Here is a 20,256-nt window from a genome sequence, read left to right as displayed (position 1 = left end):
AGAGGCACAGGCCTTATTGGTTTTTAAAGACTGCTTTCTTCATTGGGTTTTAACCAATGCACGGAACCAACCAACATACAATCGTCCGTGCGGCGCTCAGGGTGGAACGGGAGGAGAGGAGAAGGACATCCACTCTGCTCCCTCCGTTATGCTAATCTGCTGATTTCTCGTTCAGTATACACTGCCTGCTCATGTGCCCACCTCCAACTCGTCACTCGAGTCGTTGTCGTCTTTGTACAGTCCAGATGCACCTGTGACTCACGTAGACTTTTCATTGCTCTGTGCGGTTTTGGCTGCCTTTCTATATATAATCCACCAAGACACCCAACCACGGTGGGAGGGGGGTGTGTACAAAGTGCAGGAGTATCTAAGAAGACGCATGTTTTTCGCGGATGCGAATTGCTGTATGTAGGGTGTAAAACAGTTTGCTATAGTGCACGCGGTCGTGCATCGTAACCGAAAAGTCGTTTTTTAAAGACTGCTCACTTCATTGTGTTTTAACCTCAGTTGTAAAGGAACATTTTAAGGATCCCATGGGATACCCCTCGCAAACAGTTTTACACGCCACATATGGCGATTCACCTGCACGAGAAACACGCCTCTATTAACAGTCAACGTGGGTCGGAGCTGCATGTGACCTCTACGACAGACGAATATAAATGACGCCGGTTTTTCTGTGTTGTCGCGTCCGAGTTGGTGGGCGTGGCTCTGTGAGTTGTCGTCGTATCCAATGGTCTTGGAGTTGGTGGGCGTGGCTCCTTCCTGCGTGCGCCATAGGTGTCTCACTTGTCGGCGGCTTAGTGAATCCATGCCCCTTCCGGCGTGCTTTCCATGGTTGTCTTGCCTTAGTGAATTATACATATAGATACTGTATATATATATATATATATATATATATATATATATATATATATATATATATATATATATATTTATGTGTCTTTAACCTTTTTTAGTTTCAGCACAAAAACAACCTTTAACCCTTTTCCTTTGTAGGTACACACTGACACAGTCCTACATTAATTCCATAATGTATTTATGTAGTATTCAGTATATACAGTATTTACATACATGCAAAGGAAGAGACTGGGAAAATGCCAGAATGAGGAACACTCCCAGAGTATTCCTTTTGTTTATGAAACATGGTTAAAAAAATACATTTATGTTTAACTCTTTAAACTGTACAAATAGGTCCTTAAATGGTACACCATGTCAAAGAAAGATAATGGATGTCAAGTGATTTTAATCTTTACAACTAAATATTTTGATTGATTACCATAGCCTATCCATACATTTTCCAGTTTGCTTAGTATATTTCAGGTTCACAAGGAGTCAGCCCATATACATGGTAACAGCAAGAACAAACCAGAAAGTAGGTATGAATGTGGAGGCACTCTTACAAGTTCAAGAAAATTCTAGCCATATACAAAACACTTTAACATGTAATGGCATAACATTTGGCATAACAGCTGATACCAGATGAAGATTACATGTTCATAGGAAGCACATACAACTTGACAAAAATAGGATCATAGTTGTTAATGGAAATTAAATTACTGATTGATGTTTCACTTCACTCTCTCATTTTGTTATATGCTATTAGATTTATTAAACTTAAATTAACAAGAACTGGAATTACTGCATGAGTAAATCAGGTTCAAAAGTGAGGAGCAGTGATGTAGTGTTTAGTTCTGCTGCTTCATAAATCTATAGTCCCAGGTAAGAATTTTGCACCTAGTCATTTTTTGTGTGGCCTTTGCACCTTTCTTCCCTAAGTCTGTTTGCATTTTTCTTCCCACAGAGCCACAAAGGTTTTGTTGGTTAGGTGAACTGACAATTCCAGATTGACTCTGTGCGACTATGAATGTCAGGGCTTTGGTAAGCATGCCCTGCAATGGACCAGGGCTGCACTCAGTGCTGGCATGATAGGGTCCAGACTACTGTGATCATGATAAAGTGTTTTTAAGAATTCTGTTCAAGAATTCAAGTTCACACTTACCATGATGTGTATAGAGAATGGTGAGATTCTTATTTGCATGCCTGAACATACTGTAAGAAATAGTAATAATAGGAAAGAAAATTTACTATTTGGCATCGTGTACCTCTTACTGTGATGTGGTGGTACTTAGTTTGAATTTCATTTTGACGATTTTAACAATACTAACTTTGGTTTGGGATCTCAGAATGGACATTTCATCAACAATGATGAACTAAAAATAGAAAATTCATCCTATTTTGACAGACTAAACATGTACTCGGGGAGGGACTGAATGACTAGTTGTCCAAAAGCAAAAAATCTGTGTAAAGTTGTTTTATTTTCCTTATTTCCAGTGTATTTTGGCTTAGAGTATTACTTTTTAGTTATTAATGTCTAGCTATGTATAACACTAAGAAAAACAAAATGGTTGTCAGTTGTCAAGGGTTTGCCAGATTCAAACTTAATTTCAGTGTGGGCTTAGACAGAAGCAGAACCCACAGAAGTATTGAGAGAGATTAGAAATCCACACTGACATTATGAAAGGCATTGCTAGAATTTAGAAAGCAGTTCACCGAAAACCACACATGTCAGTTAATAAAATGGTACCAATACTGAAGTCAGAAGAGATACCTTCTGGATGTTAGATGTCAGACATCCTTGAAGATAACAAGAATACTTGACCTTATACGCTCATTTATCCACATATTCCATCTTAAATATTAAGCTGCCGACAACAAGACATTCATCACCAATTAAAATCAAATTGTATTATATAAAAAAGTGTGTTGTAAAAAGTGTAGTAGTAGCTTGATGTGATATTTTATCCAAATACATCACACATTCAACTATGGCAGGTCTGAATTAAACTCATGTTTGGCATATGTCTATAGCTTACATTACTTACTTTCTTGAATCTAAAGGTGGGGAGGCCTTTAATTCCAGCTATTAGCAGTAGAACTCACATTGCTTAAAGGCATCGTATTTAGAATACTCTATGGGAAGCTGCAAAATATTAGTCTGTCAAAAATGGTTTCCACCTTTTCACTGAGTCCTCAAAGATAACACTCCTCAGCCCCTTTCAAGAGCATATAAAAACTAAATTATTAGGCTATAATATTATCAAATAGCAAATCTACTTAATCAAATATTACAATAGAGTAATCCCTCGCTACATCGCGCTTCGACTTTCGCGGCTTCACTTTATCGCAGATTTTAAATGTAAGCATATCTCATATGTAAGCAAATATATATCACTGATTTTTCCCTGGTTCACGGATTTCTGCGGACAGTGGGTCTTTTAATTTATGGTACATGCTTCCTCAGTTTGTTTGCCCAGTTAATTTCATACAAGGGACGCTATTGGTGGATGGCTTAGAAGCTACCCAATCAGAGCATGTATTACATATTAACTAAAACTCCTCAATGATATAAGATATGCTTCCTGCGCGGTGCTTGATTGTTTGCTTTTCTCTCTCTCTGACATTCTCTGCGCCTGACGGAGGGGGTGTGAGCAGAGGGGGTGGTTGCACAGAGGCTGTTTGCTTAGAAGATACGGACGCTCCTCTAAAAAATGCCGCTTTATCGCAGTGCTTCTGCATACTTAAAAGCACGTATTGATTTTTTGATTGTTTGCTTTACTCTCGCGCTCTCTCTCTCGCTCACTCTCTCTGACATTCTCTGCTCCTGACGGCGCTCCTTTGAAGAGAAAATATGTTTGCATTCTTTTTATTGTGAGAAAGAACTGTCATCTCTGTCTTGTCATGGAGCACAGTTTAAACTTTTGACTAAAGGGTGTTATTTCATGTCTAGAGGGCTCTAATAATGTTAACAGTGTGGGAGAGTTTATAAGAGCTTAAAATATATAAAAATAACCATACAAACATATGGTTTCTACTTCGCGGATTTTCATCTATCGCGGGGGGTTCTGGAACGCAACCCCTGCGATCGAGGAGGGATTACTGTATTCCAAACAAAAGTTATGGAATAATCACCTTAATTATGTCTGCTGAATCAGTTAGCAGTAGAAAATTATAACACTCTTATATTCTGGGCAGCAAAGTGGTAGCTGCCTTGAAGTAAGGAGACCAAGGTTTGGACACTGAGTCCTCCCTGCATGAGGTTTGCATGTTTTCCCAGTGACAGTGTGGGTTTTCCCTGGTTTCCTTCCACTTTCCAAATACATGTATTCGATGAATTGGTGATGCTAAATTTGCCCTTGTGTGTGTTTGGTGTATGGGTGTTCACCCTTTGAAAGACTTGACTACCTGTCCAGTGTTTGTTCTGGGATAGGCACCAACAGCCCCTGTGACCCAGGTCTAGATTAAGCAGGTTAGAAAATGACATGATGTGACATGTTTATTATATTTTTAAATGCATTTAATGCAATTAAAGGTAATGGGGAGGGGTTATTTTCAAAGCCTGACCTGGCAGCACTGGATGTTTATTGCTCTTCTTATTGTGCAGCAGCTTAATTACTTAAGATAAATTTAGAAGTCTTACTTCCTTTTTCTAAGCTAGACTCTCCAATGAATTCATTCAACTTTATTGTAATATTAACACACTTTTAGTTATTAAATTGTGATTTATCTATCTCACTGATTTAGCTTGTGTACAAGTATCCCTCCAATTTAGAAAGTGCCAAACAGACCATAGTAAGCTCCACTGCAGGCCACAACTGTCTTTACTCCCTCAGTCTGAAGAATGAACCTGTGTCTGAAAAGACATCATGCAAACCTTGCTGTTGTTGCAAATGATAATTCCATTGTGTTTTTTTCTGAAAATTATATGAGGATCCACCGGCTGGTGCTTCAAATTTTTATCTGTGTGTTGCCTTACATTTTTATACCTTGTCACGCTCAGAATTGCAGGTAAATATGGCTAAGACTCAGGGTGAGATGTAATGATCCACTTTACAGTGTTAAGCCCAAAAACCTCTTGCGACAGTATTCTGCTGCCAACTAATAGATGAAATTAAATCATGTGCAAAAAGTATGAATATTCATGAATATTTCTATGCATTCTGCCACGTTATGGTAATTCTATGGTAATCAATATTTGTGAGTGGGGTGGAGCCTTCCACCAAAAATACAATGGCAAACAAAAAGCAGTAAAGCCAGTTTTAGATCAAACTGAAACCAAATCATTGCTTGAATCGAGCGATAGTGCTGACAATGTAAGTTAGTAATCAAATGTTGACACGGAGAGTAACACTGACACCTGTTCAGTAGATTGCCACCTGACAAGTTTTATTGATGTTTGTGTTTGGTGTCAGGTTCATACTACTTTAGGATTAATCAGGTAATCCTACACCTCCTACTTGGACATCTTTTGAAAATGATTATCTGGACTAGTTATATGATTTGTCTATGACAGTCTAGTGGAAAAAATAGTTGACTTGAATTAACAAGTTTAGTTTTATTAATGCCTTGGGTTTGTTGTTTATGTGATATTCCAAGTAGCATCACTTGATCAATAAAGTTGTGTACTGATGTCACAAGATATAACGGTATAAATATGGCTGTGCAAGTGACATCCTCTGAGGGCTTAGTTTTGCTACATGCACCTGAAAAATGCATGTATTAACAAATAAACAAACAGCGGGAATAAGCACAAGGAAACATGCTAAAATACAAAGTAACCATACAAGACAAAAACTAGCAACCTCTCTGGATCTAACTAAATGGGTTCTAAGCCAATGTTTACCTAAAAGGCTGGCACACTCACTTTCTCACCTCAAAATACAGCATCAGTCACACCCCTCTTTCACTTGTGTCTCTTGCTCTCTCTTACCCATTATTACCTCCTAACTCCACACGCAGTGTGCAACAGTTACAAGGCATCCTTATACCCACATTCCAATGCTAACTCCAGCCAACCTAAGACAATGGCAAAGTCAAAGTATTACATTCAGCTTGTCTATAAATTGGCAGCTTATTAAAATCAATATCAAATTATTTTCAGCTACTCCTTAAAATAGTATTTTGATTTTTAAGCCAAACGTAAGTCACATTTTGTGTATCTATTTTTAGCATCTGTTGTCCTTTCCTTACACCTCAAAGCTTTTTGCCACAAAGACATCTCTTTGCAGTATACAGTAATCCCTCCCCGATCGCGGGGGTTGCGTTCCAGAACCCCCGCGATAGACGAAAATCCGCGAAGTAGAAACCATATGTTTGTGTAGTTATTTTTATATATTTTAAGCCCTTATAAACTCTCCCACACTGTTAACATTATTAGAGCCCTCTAGACATGAAATAACACCCTTTAGTCAAAAGTTTAAACTGTCCTCCATGACAAGACAGAGATGACAGTTCTTTCTCACAATTAAAAGAATGCAAATAGATCTTCTTCTCTTCAGGAGCAGAGAATTTCAGAGGGAGATAGAGAGAGAGCGCTCGCAAAGAAAAGCAAACAATCAAAAAATAAATACTTGTGCTTTTAAGTTTGCCGCTGCATTTTTTAGAGGAGTGTTAGTATCTTCTAAGCAAACAGCCTCTGTGCAAACAGCCCCTCTGCTCACATCTACTCCGTCAGGGCAGAGAACGTCAGAGAGAGAGAGCGAGATTAAAGCAACAATCAAAAAATCAATACGTGTGCTTTTGTGCTTTTAAATATGCCGAGCACCGCAATAAAGCAGCATTTTTTTAGAGGAGCGTCAGTATCTTTTAAGCAAACAGCCCCTCCGTCAGGCGCAGAGAATGTCAGAGAGGGTGAGAGAGAGGCAGAGACAAGCAAACAATCAAGCTCCGCGCGGGATGCATATCTTATAGCATTGAGGAGTTTTACTTAATATGTAATACCTGCTCTGATTGGGTAGCTTCTAAGCCATCCGCCAATAGCGTCCCTTGTGTGAAATCAACAGGGCAAACAAACTGAGGAAGCGTGTAGCATAAATTAAAAGACCCATTGTCTGCAGAAATCCGCGAACCAGCGAAAAATCTGTGATATATATTTAGATGTGCTTACATTTAAAATCCGCGATAGAGTGAAACCGCGAAAGTCGAAGCGCGATATAGCGAGGGATTACTGTATATTATCATTTACATTTTAATAGTGTGAAGTGCTCAGTGTTAACAGAAATAAGCAAACCAAGAATAAATTTCAACATAAAACTCAATAGTACTAAAACCAGAAAATCAATTAAATTTTTCATGAATATAGCATACTATGCTAATTCAATGACAAATATGACTGAACCTTTTGGATGAAGATTACATTAAGTTACTTTTGGATATGTACACATTTCAAATTCAGGTATCATTGTTTATTTGCAGATTTTGTCTAATTGATTACCTGTCCCCTTTCTCTGAATCAGTTACCCTACCGGAAATGTGAAAAATGTGTTTCATTCAGCACTTCAAGTACATAAGGTTAATCACTCCACATTAGGGGACTCAACTCAATCATACGACTCATTAAACTTGTTTTAAAGACGTTATTTGAAAATGAGATTACTGTAGTATTAAATACTGTAATTACCACACTTCCTTGATCTCCTTTTGATCCAACTTCACCACGATCACCCTAAAATGTAAAAATGTGGGAAAAAAAATTCAATAAGTATGACTCATATCAATACCCTTTAAAAACGGGCCACACAGAGTATGCAAAATATGACATTATGTATGCTGACAAATTATACTTTTGCATTTAGCTAATTTTTATGAAAATACTTTATTTAGTTGTTTTTCATCCAGTGAATTTAAAAATATTAGCCTGGAATAATTTCTGCACTAATATTTAATATTTAAATAATTGTTATTTTATTTTTACAAACCTTATCTCCTTTGTCTCCTTTAAGCCCCTTTTTGCCCTAAAGATTTAAAACACAAAATATTATATCACAATATTCCATTACTATTTCACTCTGGATCATATTAATTTTGTTAATTGTTCCATATCTGTCTTTAGATGTTCTATGTAAATTGAATAACTACTGCATAGACATACTTATAGAATTAGAGACGGGGTTCATGAAAAGCAATTTTTTATTTTATAATGTTAACTGTGAAATACACCTATTCAGCAGATAAAATCTCCTTCAAAATCTCATCTTGAAACATTAATCAAAGGTATGCTTCCACACCCATAAAAATTATAAACAACTAGCCAACCCGCAGCATACCATACACCGCATAATCAGGCCGTTTTTTTAATGATTTTTAAGCACAGGGAGAAAATTAACATTGAAAAATCGGTAATGTAATAAATCAGCAAGAAAAGCAACATTGTAACAATGCACGTAATGAACCAACACACAATAGTCCGTGACTGAAAACTGGCGGACCGCCATCGCGCCTTCTCCTGCCAGACGGAGGGATGGGGGTACACGGCGCTCAGGCGCGGAGGGTGGAACGGGAGGAGAGGAGAAGGACGTCTATTCTGCTCCCTACATCATTCAAGTATGCAGATTTCTTGTTAAGTATGCACTGCCTGCTCATGTGCCCAACTCCAACTCGTCACTGGAGTCGTTGTCGTCTTTGCACAGTCCAGATGCACCTGTGACTCACGTAGACTTTTCATTGCTCTGTGTGATTTTGGCTGCTTTTCTATATATAATCCACTAAGACACCCGACCACGGTAGTAGCAAGGTGGGAGGGGGGTGTGTACAAAGGGTAGGGACGTAACCAGTGGGAACGTATGAGTCACACTTAGTTGGAATTCCACGGTTTGCAGCCCAAATTGGGTTCAACGGCTTACCTACGCCTCTCTGCGCCGGACAGACACACGCTCAATCTCATGCATAATTATTTATTGAATGCTAAACACTTCTGGAAAGACGCGGTTGTCTAAAACGGGTTGGTGTGAGAATACAACAGTAAGTTAATGAAAAGTTGGAACTCTCGAGAGAACAAAATAAAACAAAATAGTGAACCTGCGGCATAACAAATGCCGCATAATTATTTACTGATGGTTGAACACTTCTGGAAAGACACAGTTGTCTAAAAAGGGAGGGTCTGAGGATACAACAGAAAGTGAACGAAAAGACGGAACTCTGGAGAGAGCAACATATAATTGTCTGTGAGTGAAGAAGACGCATGTTTGTCACGGAGGCGAATCGCTGTATGTTTGCTATGGTGCACGCGGTCATGCATCGTAACCCGAAAACTTGGTTTTTAAAGACTGCTTCCTTCATTGTGTTTTAACCTCAGTTGTAAAGGATTGTTTTAAGGATCCCATGGGATACCCCTTGCAAACCGTTTTACACGCTGCATATGGCGATTCACCTCCGCGAGAAACATGCCTCTATGAACAGTCAACGTGGCTCAGAGGTGCATGTAGCCTCTATGACAGACGAATATAAATGACGGCGGTTTTTCTGTGTCGTCGCATCCCATTTGGTGGGTGTGGCTCTGCGAATTGTTGTCGTATTCAATGGTCTTGGAGTTGGTGGGCATGGCTCCTTCCTGCGTGCGCCATAGGTGTCTTGCTTGTCGGCGGCTTAGTGGATTCACGCCCCTTCTGGCGTGCTTTCCATGGGTTTCTTGCCTTTCCATGGGTGTCTTACCTTAGTGAATTATATTTATAGATATTTTAAAAGAGGATAAGTGAAACCATAACTGCTGATTATAAGTAAAATAAATATACAATGGTTGTGTGATGAAAAAAATTCAAGAAACATTTCTGAGGGCAATAAGTGTAACATCTATTTAAATAGTTATTTTATTGAATGATCGAAGGGAGCCTTCTGATGTGTGAATTAATTCCATACATGCCAACCTTAAGTTCAAGAGGCACAAATAATTCACATTTCAGAGTATTTGCAATGTTTACAGTTACTGCTATAAAGAATAATCCATATCAAAATTTGAAGTTTATTTCATAATTTATTTTTTTGTAAATTGCACATAAACTGAATATCATCACATGACACAGTTTTTTACTGTGTGCAAGGAAATTATTGGAAAGATGATGTTGTCCTCTTTATAAAAGATTTTTGGACATGATCTTTGTGCTCTGTTATTAATTTGCATGAAGCATACAATTTAATCTGTACAATAGACATATAAAAGCTATTTAAGTGAGCACATTCATGCTGACCTAAATATTAAGATACAATTAATAATTTTCCAAGTATTTAATTCAAAGAATTTATATTATGATCATTTAAAATTACATAATCAATTAATTTAATATTGTCCTTTCTGCGTTTTCTTACCCTCTGACCAATAGGTCCTTGATTTCCTTGTGGGCCAATCTCTCCCTGACAGGAAGAAATAAGAAATGCTGACAAATAAATATAAAATTGCCACAGAAGATATCTGGAACAAGAAAACAGACAGCTACGGGGGTAATGTTGAGATAGAAATCATTTAAAAAAATCATAAATGTCTACAAATTGAAACACATTTTCTTGAATCTTGATTTCATTGCGATTACTTTTATACACTACTCTCACTCAAACAGTATTTTGGATTTTTTTATAATCCATATAATCCATTATATATTTTGCATAATGAGTAACTAGATATTTTGCATAATCTTAGAAATGCTATGTGCACTTATACTGTGTATATATATATATTATATTCAGTGGTTACATTATTGAATATCAGAAGTCCTCACATATCTGACAATGAATGTTATAAATCTTAATTGTTTCACATATTAAAATTTTTTAACTTGCCTTTGGACCAACCGGACCTTGAATACCCATATCTCCCTGTCAGCAACATAAACAAAAAGTGATAAAATATTGCACAAGAACAGAAATCCAAAGCTTACATGAAAAGGTTTTCAGTGCATATATATTAATATTTACTTCTTCCCTTAACAACAATTTGACAATATAAGTTTAGTTACAATAGGTTTAGGTACATGAACATTATGCATTATACACCAAATTACACTTCATTTATAAAGCAAATATGATAACAAAAATATAACATGTTGAAAAAAAGCTTTTTTTTCTAGTTTCATTTTGTGTATGTAGTAAACAAATGCCAGCAACAAAAAATTATCACATGAAAGAGAATAAAACAATGGATTTCATTTGCACTAGTTAGGCCTATTGCTTCATATTTACAAATCCTTGAATTTCTTCAGTTACTCTAATTTTTCCCCAATTCATACAGATGTGCATTTTAGCTTAGTTGATGGTAGCCATGTACAGTATACACTAGGGGTAACAAACTCTCAAAACTAAAGCAAAATAAGTTAATTAGAAGCAAAAACTGGTCACTTATTAATAAGAAGTTTAGAATGAAAACCTGCAGCCACTGTGGCCCTCCAGGACCGGAGTTTGATACCCCTGGTATACACGAATGTGGTTAAGTGTCAGTGTACTCTATGTCCTGCTGTGGACTGGCTTGTTCTGATATCCTTGAGTACAATAACCCTATTGGGCTATACGTGGGTTCATTAAATGGGCAAATAATGACAAACAATACATTACTTATGTATAATGAATATTAAAAAACAAAGCAAACCTTTACTCCTTGCTCTCCTTTTGGACCTTGTGCACCTTCGATTCCTATGCCAGGATTTCCCTGTAACATATTTGATACATTTTGGACTGCAACTATTAGAATTAAATTAATACTACCAATCCTATTAACCCTCTTAGAGGAAAATGGCATTTTGTTATAAAATCAGATTTAAAAGGAAGTAAACATATATTCTTTTAATATTTAATACCATTATCATATTTTTTTCTCAGCCTTAGTCAGTGGTTTAGAGAATTAATACATGGATGGGTGTTTGATTGTGTTTATAGACACATCTGACAAACCTAAAAATGTCAGTCATTCTGAAATATTAGACAATTACAAGGGAAAAAGTTTACACCTATCCTTTGTTCCTCTTCTATAAAATTACTTTAACTTTTCTTCTTTGTGATAAAATTATGTAGCCATACATTGTGAATGAATAAGCAGAAATTGGATACTTACTGCATGTGACATAGAAGAGGTCTTGTTGTTAAAAATGTACTTAACAGAATGCAGTTATTGAGATTTCAATTACCTTCTCGCCTTTAGGTCCCATGACTCCTGGCACTCCATCAATTCCTATTGGTCCAGGCAATCCTGGTTTACCCTTTGAATTAAAACATCAACATGTACAATACATAACTAACACAGGACACACAAAAGCACCCCAGTAACTAAAAGTAAAAAGAAATCTATTTACTAAAAATATTGTGGTCAGTTTTGTGATTTAATTTGAATGATTTAATGAAAGCATAAATCAAGGTGAAATGGTTCGTTATCCTCATGCTTTATGAGATTATGGTCTGTCAATAACTCCAATATTTAAAATTTGTGTTAGCTATTTTTTAGACACTTATGTTGCCTGATCCTCTGAAACACCTGAGTGGCACACTCCAAAACACATTTGAGAATGTGTGCATAAAGTACATTACTCACTTTTTGCTTGCACTATGTGGAGACAGAAGCATACAATGATGTGCACTCGAAAATATTAGTGTTAAATAAAAACTGTTTTTCTGATTCTTGAATTGGGCTTCTTTCCAGCTAAAGAGTCTATGAATGCACTGTACACTTTTAAAAATAATTAATTATTAATAAAGCATTTTTTCTGTGTGTGCCTTTTCATAAAATTGTTAAAAAATAGTGTTGGTGCTATCTATTACAACTTTTTAAAAAGCAACTTGTCATCAGTGCATGACATTACAACTCTGTTTAATGATGTGAAAAATCTTAATCAGAGTACATCATTCTAGTTAATTTGTGTGCAATTTAACTTGCTATTTACCCTTTTTGGTTCCTATTCTTTTTATTTAATTGGGTGCACTTCCTACAGCCTGTAGGTTTGCTCACATTATAATTGGGCTAAAAATGGCTCCACTTAACCTTTCTAATTGGTCATACTGTATATAAATACTCTTTTCTTTCTTTCCAAGAAATGTAAGATAGTGTTTAAGTAGCATACAGGCTTTTTTAAGACACACCACAATACTGAATAAACTTTAGCAAATACATGTGTGAGTTTGTTTATCTAAATTATAGTGTTAAATATTACAGACCAACAAATTATACTTACTTGGCTGTTACTACAAATATTCCTATACAACACCCTGCCTGTGTATATTTATATGCTTTGTGTAAAATTTCCCAATCATTTGCAGTAATAGTGGATTATTTCAAATGGTTCAGCAACAATGGTAGCACCTCTGCCAACCAGCACTAATTTTTAACATGTTAGTTAACATTATATTTCCCATAGCTTTTGACACAAAATATATGCATCTCCACAAAAATATGTTATAGGCTTAGTTTAATTATAGTACATGTAATCTTAAAACATTAATAGTTCATGTACAAATTAATGTTCCCATCTAAACTTTGAACAGTAACTACATTCAACAACAAATGCATTTTTCCTCTTCCTCAAAGTAAATCATTTTACAGAGTTTTGTTTTTAGTAAACTCTTTGTGAAATACTGTTGGTTTATGTATGAAAGGTTCTAGCAACGTTTGTCCTACTTTGTACTATTTCTGCCAGAATAGTACAGTGAACCGAGACTATTATTTTAAAATGAGTTTACCAAGAACATGGGGACACAGGTGGAAATTTTGCACAAACATTAGGAAATTTGTCTTCACACTGATATCCAAGAACCATAATAAGACAGAGGACCATAGGCATGTGGAATAAGTTACCAAACTGTGTGGTAGATGGTAGGATTTTAGGGACTTTCAAAACCTATTTTGATGTTATTTTAAAAGAATTAACTGGAAAGGACTGGCAAGCTGTGTTGGGCTCAATGACCTGTTCTTGTCTAGATTGCTCAGTGTTCTAGGCAGTCTAGAACCCGTTGACCCTGTAATAAAGAAGATTGGTTCAGAAACATGGAAGGAAGCTGCACACCGATGGAGACGTTGTTCCCACTGTTGGTAGCAGCGCTGGAAGTCTTCAACCGGTATGGTCTTCAGCATGTCCGTTACACTCTTTTGGATGTTTTCTAAAGTCCCGAAATGACGTCCTTTGAGGACATTTTTCAGTTTAGGAAAAAGGAAAAAGTCACACGGACTGAGGTCAGGTGAATAAGGGGGCTGGGGAACCACAGGAATGCATTTTGAGGTCAAAAATTCTGTTACGGAGAGGGCAGTTTTTCGGCACCATTTTGGCACAGACCTTTCGCATGTGCAAATGTTCAGTCAAAATTTGATGAACGGTAAATCTGTTCAAATTTAATTGTTCACTCAACATTCTTAATGTTAAATGATGGTCTGATCTCACAAGAGTGTTCACACGTTCGATGTTTTCATTGGTTTTCGGTTGAAGTCCTCCCTGAACGGTGTTCATCTTCAACGTGTTTTCTGCCTTCCAAAAATGATTTGTGCCAGCGAAAAACTTGAGCTCGGGATAAAGAATGTTCCCCATAGGCCTGTTTTAACTTTTCAAACGTCACACTTGCCGTTTAATGGCACAACGTTGCTCCAAATTCCGCTGTTCCATTTTGCGTGACGCACAACCAGAAACACAACTTCGCTAATAGCAGTCACAAAAATCACGTAGTTAACGGAAGGAGTTGAAACTCGCACTGAGCTATGGGAGGGTACTGATACACGTGGTCTATCAAGGACAACAGCGCAGGGTTGCCAGATCGCTTGCAGTGTTGCCAGTCTCATTACTTTTCTGCCACACCTCGTATAGACAGTTGATGTTTAGCTGAATACTTGCACAAAATATTCAACTTCATGTATCAATTTATTGCAGTATGTTTTGATGAATCATGCCATATATTTACATTATTTTATTTTCAAGAATTCTCACTCGCTAGCAATGCTGGACCACTCCAAATTCAACAAGCGTAAAACATGGTATTGTAAAAGATCTTCAAATATAAACTAACAAGAATCAATCAGAATGAATTTTGCAATCTCATGTTATGATCATGTTAAAAAGCCATTAAATTTAATGGATGCCCATCACTTTTGTGGTACTTCTTACATTTGGAGTCACTGAAAAATGCAATAAAAAAAGATCTGTCACTATAGTCGGAAAAAGTGCTGTTTTACTGTACAAACAGTAATTAAACCCTTCCACCATTCTGATTTGGAGAGACATCACTTCAGGTACATGTACTTGACAGTATGGTGAGAAAAAAAACTTTATGGTATGTATTTTTGTGCCATCATAGAACAAGATTCTTTGCCCTAAACAAAAAGATAATTTCTTCATCCACTCTAAGACAGTACCAGTACCTTGGCTTATGTGACACATTGCTATGCTTTCGCTAGCTTTGTTATGTCTGTGCAAGTGCATGTCAGCGTGCAATAGTGGGCCACCATCTTTTAAAAGACATGCACCAAGTACAAGTTCCTCATCAGATCTATATTATTAAATATTAATTAATATTATTGTAATAATTTATCATTTATTTTTATATTTATTTTTTTAAGTCTCTTATGTTTTAGAGGAAAAAGAATTAGGATAGAAATTATTCATGGCTGCTGAGATAAAGCAAGTGTGTATGAGTGATACGCATAAGGGCCCAAGTGCATGTAGCATAGAAACAATCAATCCATTAGGCAACATAGGTGGTAGCCTAGGGCGCCATCATCCAAGGGACACAATTTTTGAAAGGCAAGGTGTATATACTAAATGCATAGTAGGTGTACATTACTTTTAGGTTTTTTAACTCCACCTGCTGTTTTCAGTGTTATTTTCTGCTTATCTCCTTGCTTTTTATTTATCTTTCATCAGCTGGTCATTATTTTGATTTACAGGTTTTGTATTCTAATGTTTAGAATGGCCACTGCAGTTAAGATTTTTATAATTAATTCAGATTATTGTTTAAATTATGTGAAATGAAGGCTGTGTTCACAAACAGAATGCTGAACTTGAATCATGAAAGTATGTCTATTGGTGTGATTTGGAGCTGCAAACATAGCATTGGGATCTCCAAATATACTCATAAAGCTGGGCAGCTCAGAAGAGACTCACCACAAACCAGCTAGTCCCATAGCTACTACTTGCTGGCTTCCGGCCTAGCAAACCTTATATATTATTGGTTTTTAATAATTATTCAGGATTGGAATGACTCCTCTTAGAACTCCTATTATAGTTTAGCATTTCATTTTATACTTTAATTGTAATAACATTAACACACTGTCCTCCTTGCTATAGAATTTCTTTTGAATTCTTCTGTAATCATGTGTATGTTTTTCTTTTTGTATGCAATGTGAATTTTTCTAGGGCAAGTTTCTTTAAAGTGCCATCAGAGTTTTTTTTTTATTAATTTATTTCATTAGTTATTTGAACTTTCAGCCCTTACTACTTAAACATATCAAGCAGCCATCCCTTGATGTACTTAAAAATATATACCTCTGTGCTGTGTTTGACTTGGAAGCAGTGTTTCCTGAGCTGCTTGTTGATGGTGCTCTAAAATTGCTTTTCATTTATTTTTCTCACTCTTTAACACTAGAATTACCAGAGCCTATGAAAAAACTCGTAAATCCGTCCCACCTTAAATTGCTTCTTAAATCCCTTCACACCTCTCCGCCAGTGTCCTTTGTCCTCTAAATGTGATGATAAAGAGAAGCTAGAAGAAGCAGGCTATTTCATCCCCCACCAATTTAGAATGTGCACGAACTTCTCCCAGCTCATGCCTTGATTGAGTATCTGGGAGTGAAGTGGAGTTTTAGAGTGGAAATAATAGATCGTTATTTGAAACACACGCATTTCATGTGTGTTCCGTTTCTACAGTAATCTGTGTAAACACTTTGTTAAAACAGAAACATTTTTTATATTCTACTAGTAGATGACAAAATGTAGGCATAAACTATATAATGTATGAAGCCTAAAGTCCAAATATCAAAGAAACATTTTCACAAAAGGTACAAATATAACACAACAATTGCGCTTACAGATTGTTGAATTTGTTCTTGTCTTTACAACTAGCTTTTTAGTATAATTTACAAAACATGGTGTGTGGGTTTGCTTTTTTAACAATCTAATATACAAATTCATTAACATGCCTTCCACTTTATGTCTTGAATAATCTACTCTATATCCTAACTATTTATAATGTACTTTAATGTTCCCCTTTCATGGACTCACTTAGGAGAATGTGCTCCATCACTTAGAAATATTAATTTCAAGTGTGGAGACTGATGCTACAGTATATATATTCAGAATTATTATTTTAACACTCATCAATTAATTAGGCAATTCATTATTTAGGACCCCATTATAAACAGAGACAGATAAATTTAATTTGTCTGTGGATTCTACTCCATTTTCCTGCTGATTTGCTGATGAAGATACCTGAAACTAAACGAAAAAGGATTAAAACTGGAGTATTCAATCATAACCCAAGAAACCACTAACAGAATGTGTAGTTTTTCAGCTGAATATCAAAATCACTGCACCAGGTAACTAAATAGCTGCAGTGCTATCATCGATGCAGCTATGGTGCCCTTGAAAATGTCTTGTAAAATTATTTTGAAAAATTCATATATTATTATTTATGTTAAAAATTCAAATATGCTATAATACTCAGAGTGTAAATACTGTATCACTGTTTGTGGTCACTCTGCTCTTTCTGTTATGTGAAATCTGGAAATGATGGCAAGTACTAACAGAAGCTTATTCCTGCCACTAAAAAATAATATACATATTATTACATATAATTACATATTACATATAGTTCCACTGTAATGTATAGCAGTAAACTTTGAGCCCAAATTGTGTAGAGTGCCACATCAGACAGTATGGAGTGCACAACTGATCTTGGCCCTAATAGATAGATAGATAGATAGATACTTTATTAATCCCCAAGGGAAAATTCACACTCTAGCAGCAGCATACTGATAAAAACAATATTAATTAAAGAGTGATAAAAATGCAATGCAAGTTAAAAAATGCAAGGTGGAGAGTGTGAGCAGGTATAACAGTCGGGCGGAATTGAAGAGTCGCATAGTGTGGGGGAGGAACGATCTCCTCAGTCTGTCAGTGGAGCAGGACAGTGACAACAGTCTGTCGCTGAAGCTCCTCCTCTGTCTGGAGGTGATACTGTTCAGTGGATGCAGTGGATTCTCCATGATTGACAGGAGCCTGCTCAGCGCCCATCGCTCTGCCACAGATGTCAAACTGTCCAGCTCCGTGCCTAAAATAGAGCCTGCCTTCCTCATCAGTTTGTCCCGGCGTGAGGCTTCCCTGTTCTTTATGCTGCCTCCCCAGCACACTACCACATACAAGAGGGCGCTCGCCATAACCATCTGATAGAACACCTGCAGCATCTTATTGCAGATGTTGAAGGACACCAGCCTTCTAAGGAAGTATAGTTGGCTCTGTTCTCTCTTGCAAAGAGCATCAGTATTGGCAGTCCAGTCCAATTTATCATCCAGCTGCACTCCCAGGTATTTATAGGTCTGTACCCTCTGTACACAGTCACCTCTGATGATCACAGGGGCTGGGAGGGGCCTGGCCTCCTAAAATCCACCACCAGCTCCTTATTTTTGCTGGTGTTCAGGTGTAGGTGGTTTGAGTCACACCATTTAACAAAGTCCTTGATTAGGTTCCTATACTCCTCCTCCTGCCAACTCCTATTGCAGCCACCGATAGCAGAGTCGTCAGCGAACTTTTGCACATCGCAGGACTTAAGGTTGTATTGGAAGTCAGATGTATATAGGCTGAAAAGGACCGGAGAAAGTACAGTCCCCTGCGGCGCTCCTGTGCTGCTGACCACAATGTTAGACCTGCAGTTCCCGAGACACACATACTGAGGTCTGTCTGTAAGATAGTCCACAATCCATGCTACCAGGTATGAATCTACTCCCATCTCTGTCAGCTTGTCCCTAAGGAGCAGAGGCTGGATGGTGTTGAAGGTGCTAGAGAAGTCCAGAAACATAATTCTTACTGCACCACTGTCCAAGTGGGAGAGGGATTGGTGTAGCATGTAGATGATGGCATCCTCCGCTCCCACCTTTTCCTTGTATGTGAACTGCAGAGGGTTGAGGGTGTGGCGGACATGTGGCCTCAGGTGGTAAAGCAGCAGCTGCTCCATGGTCTTCATCACATGCGACATGATACCTTTGGGACTGGGGTGATGCAAGATGTCTTCCAAAGCCTCGGGACTCTCCCCTGTTCCAGGCTCAGGTTGAAGATGCGCTGTAGAGGACTCCCCAGCTCCAATGCACAAACCTTCAGGACCCACTGCTTTGCTGGCACAAAGTCTCCTCAGCTCTCTGCTTACCTGGGCTGCTGTAATTGTGGGTGGGAGGAAATTTCTCCTATGCTGGTATCAGCAGAAGGATGGGTGGAGGTTGCAGTATTCTGAGGTGAGAGTGGGTTAGGGTGGTCAAACCTGTTAAAGAACTTGTTAATCAGGTTTGCTCTCTCCACGTCTCTCTCGATGGTGGCACCCCGCTTTGAGCTGCAGCCAGTGATGATCTTCATCCCATCCCATACTTTTTCAAGCTGTTATTATGCAACGTCTGCTCCAGCTTCCTCCTATACTGCTCCTTCACCGCCCTGAGCAGGACTTGGAGTTCCTTCTGCACGCGCTTGAGCTCATGCTGATCACCGCCTTTAAAAGCCCTTTTTTCTGGTTCAAAAGGCCCTTGATATCACTTGTAATTAATGGCTTGTTGTTAGCATAGCAGCATACTGTTCTTACTAGAACTAGAATGTCTATACAGAAGTTGATGTAGTCAGTCGTGCAGTCAACAACCTCCTCAATGTTCTCACTATGTGACCCCTGCAGGATAATTTCAAGTGTGATTTGGAAAATCTGCATCTTATACAGTATGCTTTTTCTGAAGTCTGACAGTTGTACAAGTTATGTATTTAGTTGTATTCTCCTTTTTTAATCTTCATTTTCTTAATGCTTTGTGGCATACACAGTTTATTTAATTAATTTAAATGTCTTAAAAAGGATGCAACCCATCCACAAAATGCTTTGGAATAAACATCAGATGCCCTATTTCAGAACATATAACACAGCACTCTCCACCCCACTTAATTTGACTTGGGGGTTTGCTGAAGCATTAGAGCCTGTTCTGGCAACACTGAGCAGAATACAGGAATCAGTAATGGAAAGGATGCCAGTCCACTGCATGGCCCACTCACACACTTTCGCACATTCTCACACTCAACCTTGGCTAATCTGTACTTTTGTCAATTAATCTAACTAGTATGTCTTTGAGGATTTGGAAAGAAGAACTTGGAGTACCTAAGGAAAAAACACTAATACACAGACATACTAAGAACAAACTATGCAAAGACAATATCCAAGTCTAGGATTCAGGCTGCTACCTCCATGAGCCAGTGGAGCTAACTACTGTTCTACCATTCTGCTCTTCATAAC

General features: G+C 37.5%; 1 protein-coding gene across 1 annotated transcript in view; it reads right to left on the bottom strand.

The window, feature by feature from the left end:
- col7a1l (collagen type VII alpha 1-like) overlaps positions 1–20,256 on the bottom strand; it is a 326,774-nt gene that overhangs the window by 47,370 nt on the left and 259,148 nt on the right. The window contains exons 37-42 of the mRNA XM_039762163.1: positions 11,943–12,014; positions 11,408–11,467; positions 10,606–10,641; positions 10,138–10,182; positions 7,755–7,790; positions 7,457–7,501 (exon numbers count right to left, since the gene is read on the bottom strand). Of these exons, the coding sequence (XP_039618097.1) occupies positions 7,457–7,501; positions 7,755–7,790; positions 10,138–10,182; positions 10,606–10,641; positions 11,408–11,467; positions 11,943–12,014 (294 nt within the window). The remainder of the gene's footprint in view (positions 1–7,456; positions 7,502–7,754; positions 7,791–10,137; positions 10,183–10,605; positions 10,642–11,407; positions 11,468–11,942; positions 12,015–20,256) is intronic.

This window comes from Polypterus senegalus, chromosome 8 (genome assembly GCF_016835505.1).
Source record: "Polypterus senegalus isolate Bchr_013 chromosome 8, ASM1683550v1, whole genome shotgun sequence".
In the NCBI taxonomy this organism is placed as follows: Eukaryota; Metazoa; Chordata; class Cladistia; order Polypteriformes; family Polypteridae; genus Polypterus; species Polypterus senegalus.
Note: the sequence above shows the minus strand (reverse complement) of the source record. Positions and strands in the feature narration are given on the sequence as shown.